At 38.6% G+C, this 12274-nt stretch overlaps 1 protein-coding gene across 1 annotated transcript in view; it reads left to right on the top strand.

The window, feature by feature from the left end:
• The first annotated feature begins 1651 nt into the window (after window positions 1-1651).
• The window catches only part of DDX55 (DEAD-box helicase 55), a 584207-nt gene continuing 573584 nt past the window's right edge, over window positions 1652-12274 (top strand). Inside the window, exon 1 of the mRNA XM_044068554.1 lies at window positions 1652-1801. Coding sequence (XP_043924489.1) covers window positions 1694-1801 — 108 coding nt within the window. The 5' untranslated portion in view covers window positions 1652-1693. The remainder of the gene's footprint in view (window positions 1802-12274) is intronic.

Raw genomic sequence — 12274 nt, 5'->3', positions numbered from 1 at the left:
CGAATGCCGCATCTTTAGAACAGGCTACCAATTCATGTAAAACAGAGCACTTCTATGACACTGTTCAAGAGGAACCTGGACGAGTGGATAGGGCACGGGAAATTCTTACAGGGGACAGAGCCCACAACCCTCCTGAACATAGGCAGTCATCACTAAATGCAATCTTGGGTATTGACTAGCATTTCTATGGTAATCCATTAGGTTGAAATGGCTGGGCTTAAAATGATCTCCGGGTCGATAGCCTAGTAATCTCCTATGATATGACATAATTAGCACTACAAGGCTATGGTTCACATCAGTTTGCTGGTGTAGTGTAAATTATTACACCATTATTCATATCCCTCAACCATAGCCGGCCTTAGGCATAGGCCAACTAGGTAGCCGCCTAGGGAGCTGCTCTAGCAGCTGCACTTTTCCAGTAAACAGAAGAGTGTAAATAAACCAGGATGGGGGCACCAGGTGGTGTTGGGGGGGGGGGGGGTGCTGTGGAGCCTTTTTGCCTAGGGCACCACTTGACCTAAGGCTGAACCTACTCTCAACCGTCCAGATTTTTGTCTCATATTTTTGGTCTGTTCCCAATAAAATTTTTGCTTTTCTGGCACATCATTGAGGAATAACTGTAAAAAAATGACAGACATTTGAGATTCAGGCTTTGTATACTTCGGAAAATGCATGCCAACAAAGAAACGTTCATTCTAACAGTTTTTCTAAGTTTATAAGAGCAATATTTAAAAATTGTCCCCAGTTTTGGGCCTTTGTTCCCATCATTTTTTGCTTTGTCCAGATTTCTTGTGCTAAGAATTTAAGAGGTATGCTAGTATTCAAACACTCAATCCATCCTAAATGATGCTGTAGTTTAAACATTACTCAGCTAACTAAAAGAATACGTACGAAAGACTGATGCTCCAGCAATAAATGAGCAGTGCACCCAGCTAACTCCAGTTTAAGTACTACTATACTGCAAAATAGCAGCTTTACTGCAATTCGCATGGAAATAGCGAATATTTACAGGACAGCATGAAGCATATTTCAGATAGCAGTAATATCATGTACAATATCCACTGCTACAGTTTTAAGTCTGTAATGTTTTCTTAAGAGGTGAACACAATGATGATTCAAATTTTAACTGCATATTCTTGGTGATAAATCTGAACATATTTATTTCAACTGTAACCCGACATCTCCAAAAATACTTTCCACTGAAGCAAACTAGCTGCATCTGATAGACAACTAGTACAGTACTTCTGAATGGATAATTACTGTAGAATACAACACATAAAACGCATTTTTTATTTATTTTATTATTATTACTTTTTATATATATTGCTCTGTGCAGAAGGCCAGCGCTCTCTAAACGGCACAGTTGCAGAAGTCTCATCCGTTGTTACTTACAATGTGCTTAGCTAACAATGGAAGAACTAGGTAAGAAAAGACGGTTAGTGCTTAGTTTAAGTTACCGCATTATGAAAGTATGAAAACTGAAGAACGACTATTATAGGTCATGGCAAATATAGATTTTAAAATAATATTTATAGCTCATTAACAGCAAACTTCACTCTTTCCAAAACACACCCCTCTGCTAATATGGCATCACGTGACAGGCGTTAATTGCTGTTTCGGGTCCTTTATTCCGGCTGAAACTGTGCCTGACTATATTGATCCTAGCTGTAATTTGTGTTAGTCGAATTTGAACATGGAGAGTGTAACAGAGGGAACGTGGGAAAGTTTACCAGTGCAATTGAACGCTTTTATTTTAGAAACTGTTCACGATCTCGGTTTTACTCATATGACTCCTGTACAGGTAAATGTGTCCGTTTGTGTTCCAGAATTTTACTTTACTGGCAATACTGATTTACAGCTGACTGGGGTAATTAGATGTCGTAACTAGTTTGGAAATATAGTATGTTTTGCCCTTTTCAACAAGTGGTGTCCATTAGGTAAGAGGGTTCGATTAAGCTGTTACAGGGTATGGGTTATTTATTTAGATTTGTTTACTGGGTTAGAGTGCTGATACATATGGACACATTTCAGGCTCAGTTCTGGTGCAAAAAACACGGAGTAGTTTAAATCCAGTTGTGTCAAAAAGGCAGTGCATTTTATATAAACAGAAAAGTAGTAGAAATATAATTGAAGCAGAAAAGCAGGACATTTTATAGTAAGTCAGATGAATTGTAGGATTATACAATACACATTTCTTAAAGGAGAAATAGCACACTTTTGTCCAAAATACTTGTGACGAGGAGTAGAAGTAGGCTTAAAATACATTTCATTTAGAGAGGTAGGCTATACAGTTTCTAGTATTCAGAATGCATTACATGGTTATATGATGTCCATTTGTTAGCAAAAGTTTTCTTTCATCAAAGTGATCCCAAGATTGGTACACTGTATGTGTGTAGTCATAATGGCAGGTAGATCACTGAACCTATCTTTACAATCAGGCTGATTTAATACAAGTAGGGGGACACAGGATATGGCTGTGTTGTGTTTAGATAACAGTGGCAGTTTGCTCATTTAGTGAGGTATTCTTGTATATTGTATTATTTCCCCTTTGGCATAATCAACTGTGTCTTGATTTCTGAAGAGGAGGAGCACATGTGCTTTGGGCAAAGTGTCCTTGGTAGAATCCCCAGTGGAGACAGGCACCAGCCATGTGATCCTCTGTCTACAGTGGAGTCAAGGCCATTTGATCACATCAAACAGCGGTGTTACTGTGCATCATAAAGATCCACTACGTGCCATCTCTTTGGATGCATATGAGCGTACACAGGAGAGGTAGAGCTTTAAAGGGGGAATCATTATCCTTTTCTCAAATGAGTGTCGCTGCCATTTTGCTTGCCTTTCATCCACAGGAAGCAAATCTGTTGGCTGTTAGTAGAATGGCCAGGGGGTTGGTCAGAGGAGGACTGGAAGTCCAGGTTATCACTTAAATGTGCATCAGATGGGGATTTAGGACGCAGTATTGTAGCATCTTAAATGAGGGACTCTTAGGATGTTGATTTGTGTGCTGTGAGAATTTTTTTTTTTAATTTCTATTTGTTGACCAAGAATGCCTACTGTTAAAACCCATTTTCACTGAAGTCCCAGGGAGAAAAATTCCAGATGTAAAATGCATCATTTAATGTTTTAACATGAATGGGGAAACAAAGATGTAAAAATAAGTAAATGGGATGTAGTTAGAGTTTTGGGTACATTAAATGAAATTTGTCATAATTTGGGATATTTACAGATTCTTATTAATATACAAGAATCCAAAATACATATTGTCGACCATCCTAGCATCCCTGTCTGTCCGACTCAAAACCTAGAACTATATCAATTTAAAAAAATTTAAGAAAACTAAAATGGTATGAAAAACTAACAAAATAATACCATTTAGAAGAAAAAACAAATGTAGGGAAAACTCATTAAATATCAGAAACACTAATATTGTGAAAGAGAGAAAATGCTGTGATGAAGCAGCAACATTAGAAATAAATAATACCAAATATTCAACAAAAAAAAAAAATCAGAAAAATGCATCTATACTAAAACATTCTGAAACAGAAGATGTCACTACACCCTACCTGTCCGGAAAGCATATGAACTGAACCGTTTTCTTTTTTTTTTCTTTTCTTATTAGTATAAGAAAATTCAGAACTGCAGGATTGAAATGAATAGGAAATGGGGATGCTGCTAAAAAGAGGATGTTTAAAAAAAGATAAATGGAATATTTGAGATCTGAGTTGCACTAAATGAAATTAAATATACACCCAATTCACCAGCCCAAATCCAAAATTCAAGAAACACAGTAAATTCACACCACGAGGCAGAAACCACATAAACATCTGGAGGTGTAAATCACCATTTTTCTAGAAACCACATAGACGTCAGGAGGTATAAATCACCATTTTTCGTTTATTAAAAGAAAAATGGTGATTTATACCTACTGGCGTCTATGTAGTTTTTACCCCGTGGTGTGAATTTGCTGTGTTTCTTGAATTACAATAAATGAAATAAATGTCTCAAACTGTGGGATATATACAGAGATGCACATATCCCTCAAACTTGTGCAGTGGGGTGATCAGCTATGCATTGGGCAGTGTATGGCCCTGTTTTCAGTACATTATCAGTGAGCAATTTCAAAGACTGCTGAAATACTAGAACAATAGGATGCCTGTGACATACAGAACTATAGTGGTCTGCTGGATAATGCTTCATGCAAGTGCAGCACTGTGTGTTGCCACTAATGTAAGTCAGCAGTGTGCTTTGCCTCAGACTGTGATTGAAACAGCACTGTAGATTCAGAGACGAGCTTTGTTGTGCTATTTTGGTGCAAAGCAGTGAGGGCTGAATATGGCTTTTTATGTTGTACATCTATTGCTGTGTGTAACATTTGTAATGTGAGGGATGTATTGTCAAGGAATTTTGGTAAGTGTGCATATATGAATGTCTATGTAAAGAGTTGTTTATGGCAGGTATGTGGATGAAATACATGAGGGCGAGGTCTGATATGTAGTAAATTAAATATTTTGTATTGCAGATGTAGGGACATGTAGTGAAATCGTGAGTCTTGAAGTTTTATCTATTTTGTTAATCTGTTAAGTGAACTGATCCAAGGGCCTTTTTCATCCAAAACCTGGGCCAGTTAGGCAAAATGAATGAAACAGAGACATCATAAGAGAATTTTGAAAAAACAAAATAAACTCCAAACTCCAACAGAAATTACAACCAATTTGCAAATAATGTACACCAAACTATGCCAAAAATGATAAATCAACACTTTTGTTTATTAATTGTAAACTTCATCAGATAAAATGGCGTTTGAACTACATTTAAATAGCAGATGGTACTAGGTCACATGATACTAGATACCGGATCACATGATTACCGAGCCTCCAAGCAAAAGAACAATTTTAAAGTGAGAAAACCACTATTAAAATGAAAGTAAAAATGTCAGGTTCAAAACAAACTCTGTCTCCAACGCCTTCAGTTTTAATAAGCATGAAATAGAAATAAAATCATTAAGCCCTGGCAGGCTACCTGCCTTTAATTAGAGTTGCCAATACAACTCGCATTTCTCCAAAAGTAGCTGCCAAGAGCCATGGCACAAATCATTTGTCACCCTCTTTGTCACAACAAATTTAAGTGTATGATCAGGAAGACTTCTGATGTGTTTAGCTAAAGCATAGCTCTCAACCTTCCATCTCCAAAATGAGGAACACTAGCCCTCCTAATGTGGAACAAATGGGCAAAATGTGGAACACATACTAATAGCTTACTAACAACTTCAACTAGGAAGGTCATAGGATGGTTAAAATATGCTGATTTAACTTTTAAAGAAGATCTTTTAATGAATTAATATGATTAATTTCTATTTACAATGGATTTCACTTAATAAAAATTCCTTACACTGAATGTGTGACAAAATCTTTCAATGTGGAACTTTGAGGAACGCAAACTTGTTAAGACCCCAAATGAGGTACGTTCCTCGTAATGAGGTACACTTGAGAGGTAGGAGCTAAAGCATTACTTTCTTTTATGTTTTTGATGTCATCATTATGCTCCCAGATACAATCTTTGAAATGGTGTTCTGTCTTGCCTATGTAAAGGTCTGAACAGCATTGACACAAAGTGGCATAAATTACACCCCTAGTAGAGTAGTTACAAATTTCTTTTATCTTGAACTTAAAACTATTTACTACAAGCTGCTGACATGGGATAATACATTTACACATGGATCAACCCCCACACTTAGCCGTTCTAAAATTGGTGAACACATTTTCTTCTTACTAATAGTACCAAAATGCTCAACCAAATTCTTAAAATTGTGTCCTTTTTTTAAAAGTAATGGGGGGCACTGTCTGGCTGTCATCTCGCAAGATAGTCAATTTTTTTCAAAGAATTTCTCTGATTATATTGAGTAATGAAAGAGCTTTCCAAACCAGGATTCACTCTACAAGCATTATTCTACGTACCTGTAAAAGTATAAAAAAAAGTAATTCTTTGATCCATTGGCTCCATGGAACTGACAGATGTTTTGGCAGACTTCTGATGGTGGGCATGCTGTAAAAATAGGTTTGAAATGGCCACACTCTTATGTTGATCACCTCATACATTAATGGATATACAAATGTCCTTTGATGTCTAATGTGATCACATTCATCCAGGAAAGAATTGAAATCAGAAACCATGCGTGGAGTCTTACAAACTGTCCCTTAACAGCAGCACACTTCTGATGGTGAGGGTGGGAGCCGGAAATTGGAAGCATGTGTGCAGCTCTTACAAACTGTCCCTTAACAACAGCACACTTTATGGTGAGGGTGGGAGTTGGAAAAATCTAATTACATGTTAGAAAAGATAGATTTCCTATAGGTTTTAGTTTCAAAGTTCCTGTTAGTAGGATCCTTGTAGCGCCAAATATCCAAGAAAGCAATACTGTCTTTATCTACAATGTAAGAAAATTTAAGGAATTCCATAGTCTGATTGATGTAACTGAAGAACTCCTCAGGTAACCTGTTGTCATTGTCCCAAACAATAAAAATGTCATCCAGGAAGTGCACATATAAATGCAGGTAGCCTGCCAGGGGTTAATGATTTTATTTCTATTTCATGCTTATTAAAACTGAAGGCTTTGGGGAGAGAGTTTGTTTTGAACCTGACATTTGTACCTTCATTCTTGCCTGCATTTTAGTAGTGGTTTTATCACTTACATTTGTTCCTTCGCTTGGAGGCTCAGTAATCATGTGGCCTAGTACCTTCTGTTATTTAAATGTTATTCTGTATGTACCTCACCAGCCACCTGCAGCAACTGGAAATACTACAGCGGTTTCAAGCAAAGAGAATCCAGGGCCTCCAAAACATGACACACATGGAAAGACTGAATGCCGTGTCACTGAACTCTAGATCATACAGGCTGCTGAGGGGCGACCTGTGCCTGACCTACAGAGCAGTCTCGGACCATGTCCTAATGAAAATGCACATGCGCAAATCAAATGGGACAAGAATAACTCACTCCAGGGATTTTAACCTAGCCTGTGATATTAACAGAACATGATGGAGGGACAGATGTACATCCCAGTGATTGCTGCTCCTCTGGAATAAGCTCCCACTCCATGTGAAGCAGAACTTCTCAATGACCGTATTCAAGCGCAACCTTGACAACTGGATGGGTGACAGTAAGTTCACTCCGGGGGTGGCACCTATGTCCCTCATGGACAGGGTCAGTCGGTGCTCTAACAGCAGCCATCTAACTATGGTCAATAAGGATACTCTGGTTATACATGGCTAGGCTTGTAAAGGCCCTAGGGCTATTAGCCTAATAACCTCCTATAAACCTATAAGAGAGGCCCTTACCGGCACAAACTGGAGTCCTACTCTTAATCACCCTGACATAACAAGACCGTTTTCTAGCATTCCTTATTAGTGCCTCATTATATTCATAAAAAGCAAACAACAAAGTGCACGATTAAAAAAAATACCTTTGGTTTCAAACAAATCCTGGGAGAAAAAAACTTTCAAAATTGTTTATGAACTGTATCTGGATACCAGATAACTTTTCCTTCACATAATTATAAAGGTAAAATATCCTGTATAGTAGCAGTAAGACATTCTAGAATAGAAAAGCACCAAACATGCTTGCAACAAATAGTGTCTTTGAACACTTTTTTTGTGTTATTTTGTAGTGACCTTATTTCTTGCAAAAGTTGAAATATTTTAGTTTTGCCTTGTATGGTGTTCACACCATAAGAGTAATTGGATAGTACTACCCACAGCCCTTTCTTAGACTCTTAGCTTCGTTGTGCAGTTAGCCAGATAACACATAAAGCCTGGACAGTATGGAGGGCCAGCAAACCTGTTCTCTTCCATTTCTAACCTCATAACAGTTGGTATTCTAAGGCAGAATAATAGGTGTCTTATGCTTACTGAAAATGAGTGTCTACTAAACACAAAAAACATTGTCAATGAGAGGTGTAAATACCTAGCTAACATGGAGTAAGCTCTCTCATGAACAACAGCATCTACTGAGGATAACATAATGATACCCACACCTAACCATTACCACATTCGCAAACAGGACACAGTAAAATGGCATATCATGTAAATAAAAAGATCAGCTTCTGCAGAAGTCTTTTGAATTACCTGCTCCATGCACAACAGCAAAGTTCCTCTCAGTCAAATAATGCTATACCAACTTTTGTTAAAAATGTTACACCAGATAGGTTTTTCTGCCAGCTGCTTTTCGGGTACCAGGATCACAGACCTTATATGGGCTTTCAGTACCCTTTCCCAAGACAAATAAGATTACAATATGATGGCGATCCATGTAGGAGTGAGTGGCCTGGATTGCAAAACCCTGGGAGACATGCAGAGAGACGTATTGGAAGTCTGAGCATATGACAGATGCATCCAGGACTCTGTTCCTGCATGGAATCCTTCCTTCACCAAGAATAATGCCCAAGTATAAAAAGATCATTGTCTTAATAGCTCATGTCATTTCAGGGTGATCCAGTATGTATTTGCCTGGACTTACTAGTTGTTGTTGTTGTGTCTTTCGGCTTATCCCGGTTAGGGGTCGCCACAGCGGAACTCCGGTCCGCTAATGTTTGGTAGTGGATTTTTACGTGCCGAGTTACCAGCCCTGATGCACAACCTTCAACGAAGGCACACCCATTCATGCATCCACACAGAAAATGCTCTAGCTGAGAATCGAACGCGACAACTTCTTGCTGTGAGGTGTAACACTAAACTAGACCACATTAAGGTGGCTGTTTTCAACATCAAGAGTCTCAGTAACAGATGGCCACTTATTGACACACTCCTCAATCTTAAACATGTCCGTGTATGTATAGTTGCATAGACTTAGGAAAGCACTCCCTCTGTACCTGGGTTTGTGATTGTCATGCCTTCAGGCCAGATGGAAACTATGGTGGGTGCTTCCATATTTGTCAAGGACCTCATTTCACAGATACCTGGAGCCCCATAAACTGGGTTCTTAGAACTTCAGTTTACCATAGACAAGAGAAGCTGCCAGCTTATATTATGTTACAGAATCCTCTCTTTGTCTGTCTTCAGACAGTAATTTTATATTCATGGAAGTTTTAGGAGGAATTCCTATAAGCAGTCATGCCATGATCCTAGGTGGCTTCAATTACCAGCCATAGACTAGAGCACCTGTACCTGTAATGTATTATAATGCACAGAGATTTTTAGATTTGATTAATACAATCCCCTGGATCAAATGATGAGCAAACTCACTAGAGGCCAAAGAATTATAGATTTGGTCCTCACTAATATTGCCTCTATCTACCCCACTCCCCTAGTCTGTCCTTCTCCAGTTAAGTCAGACCATAAACTAGTGACATTTATTCTCGCAACCATCATGGTCTCTGTTGCCAGCATCTCCATATTTATGGACTTCAGAAAAGTGAACCATAAAAAATTATATGATGAAATCTGATAGTATACAAGAAGAAAGGGGGCATTCACAATTATGGGAAATACTGCATGAAAGTGCTGGAGAGGGTGATGTAGGAATATGCAGAATAGAGGAAAGTAATATGGGAGATCAGCACTTTGGATTCTGATCAGGATGGAGCATAACTGACCTATTATTTGCAGAGAGATTTAGTGAAGAAAAGCTTGATATAACGAACTAGTCAAACTAGGCATTCTTAAACTTGGCTAAAGTTAATTTGGGTAGTCCTATGATGGTTCAAAGCCCTGTAAGCATTGTTAGTGCAGACTGTGTGCAAAGACTCGATGACACAAGTACGAACAGTATTCAGACTCTCAGAGGGTTTGCAGTGGGAGTTGGTGTGTAGCAGGGTTCAGCTCCAAGCCCATTTCAGTTCATACTGGTAATGGTCTATATTAGAAAATAGGTTGGAGGGGACAGATTAACAAATTATTGTATGCAGACAATGTGGCATTACAAGCAGCTCTGAACAAGAATTTTTGGGAATGGTAGAGGAATGGAGTGCAAATTTGATGGCATGTGGGATGAAACTGGGTACAGAGAAACAGCTGTGATGGCAACATATATGGGAGGGAGAATTGGAAAAACTGAAAATTGAGATTAAATAGAGAATAGTGGAACAGGGTTAACAGCTTCACGTACCCGGGAGGCATAGTTGAGGGGGAAGGGAAGTCTGAATGAGGATGTCAAAGCAAGAATCAGAGGGGCTGCAGGAATGAAGTGAAGAGGGTGGAGCCAGCTGAGGGGATAGAAAATGCATTTGTATCCTTCACCTCCTTCCATATTTCATGATGAGTTAGGGAGAGCAGGAACTGAAGAAATGGAGCACAGTGAATTAATGCTTTATTGAGGATCAGGATTGTTAAGGCTGAAATGTGCAACAAATGTTTGCTTGAGGCACCAGTAAGTTTTAGCTGTGATACTGAGTGAAGAATCTTGGCAGTTTTTCTTTTTCTTATTTTTTTTTTTTTTTTTTTTTTTTTTTTTTTATGTTGAGCCATTGTAGCTTTGACTGTGGTCCTGACTAATATTTCTAAAATTCGAAATACCTAGATTACATTAGAAAATTTCCAAATATTCTTGGTGTTATCCTAGAGCTTCATTTTCTGTGTGTGAGAACAATTTAACCGTGGACACCCGGAGCCTTAGATTTGTGTGCTACAAATGGGAAAAAAATGTGTAATATGGAGCAGATTATTTATTTATTTATTTATTTATAGTTTGATTACCGGGGAAGTCCACTGGGCCCAAAGGACCCATTTTCAGTAGAGGCCCAGGGAGAAAAGCTCCAGGAAACATAATACAGTACAGATATAATAGATAACAGAGATACAAAGTGTAGGACTTACAGAGAGATGCATTGTGTAGGACAGTTTACAAAGTCTGTACAGAGTCTGTACAGAGTCACACAGTCAAAATAGCTTATGGTTGTTCAATGGGTGATAAAGATACATTTATGCAAACATTCTAAGAAACACACCTTTAAAAAATAGAGGTAGAAACACTTTGCATGCACTCATTTAATGTAAGATACCATTTACAATATTTACACAGTTATGTTGTATGATAAGTAGGCCTTGGAAATTGTAGAGAGTATAGACCTACGCAAGGTGAAGTAACAATGGGAGAATGCTAGAGAGGTTCGGGACCTGTAAGAAAGCATCCTGGGGGCAAATATTTAGTTGGATTTAGGTAGGGTGAAAGCAGGTACATTTCCATTTAGAGGAGAGGTATTTGAAAAGCTGGGATTTAAAGTTCTCTGAGTTTGGTATAGTTCTAAGAGTGGAAGAAAGGGAATTCCATTTCTTTCCTAAGGAGAAAGAGAGGAGAAGTTGGCCAGGAGGACGTTTGGGCTAATGTATAGCAATTAAGTTTTGATGTTCGGAGCTGAGCTTTCTGCTGGGGGTGTAAGGGGGAAGGATATTTGCTACATCAGGACATTTAGTAGGGTGAAATATAAGTCTGTGTGGAGTGGTAAGTTGGAGGTAGTTTGGGAGTTCAAGCTAGTTCAGAGATTGTAGGATAAGGCAGTGATGGGTGGAATTTCTGGATTTGGTGGCGAATTTAGAGATTTTATTATAGCAGTTTTCTAGTTTGGAGGAAGTGGAGGCGGTTAGATTGGTAAGGAGAGGTGCTCCATATAATAAGGAGGGAAGAAGATAAGTAGTGGCCAGAGTTTGAGAGGAAGCAATTATTCCTGTATAGCACGCCTAGTTTTTGGAGGATTTTCTTAATATTTTGTTGAATGTGGATGTCAAACTTGAGATATTCTTCAGTAGTAATGCCGAGAAGTTTAGCGGAGGGAACCACTTCTATAGGTGAGTTGGTTTGGCTAAGGACTTTGAAAGTACTTTTGTTGTAGGAGTAAGTCTTAGTGGGGGGGGGGGATAGAATTTTTGATTTGTTAGCATTGAGAGAGAGGTGATTTTGGAGCATCCATTCTTTGGTTATTGAAAAAGCATTTTGGGTTTTGTTGAGCAGTTCAGAGAAGTTGGAGGCAGAGCAGACTAAGGTGGAGTCGTCTGCATATTGAATGACTTTGGTGTCAGGAATGGCAGTGTGAAAGTTGTTGATAAAGATGTTAAAAAGCATGGGCCCAAGGATAGATCACTGTGATACACCAGTTGGGGTGGGTAAGAAGGAAGAGATGGAGTTATTCCATTTTACTGCTTGAGATCTATCAGATAGGTAGCTGGAGAACCAGGATAAAGTGTTTGATGAGAGATGAAGATTAGAGAGATGAAAGAGAAGGTGTTTGTGGGAAACAGTATCGAATGCTTTAGCTAGATCTAGCAAAACTGTAGAGACCAAGTGTCTGGA

Source organism: Protopterus annectens, chromosome 4.part0 (assembly GCF_019279795.1).
Source record: "Protopterus annectens isolate FY-2018-M chromosome 4.part0, PAN1.0, whole genome shotgun sequence".
In the NCBI taxonomy this organism is placed as follows: Eukaryota; Metazoa; Chordata; order Ceratodontiformes; family Protopteridae; genus Protopterus; species Protopterus annectens.
The sequence above is the reverse complement of the archived record's forward strand: the minus strand, read 5'-3'. Positions and strand labels throughout refer to the sequence as shown.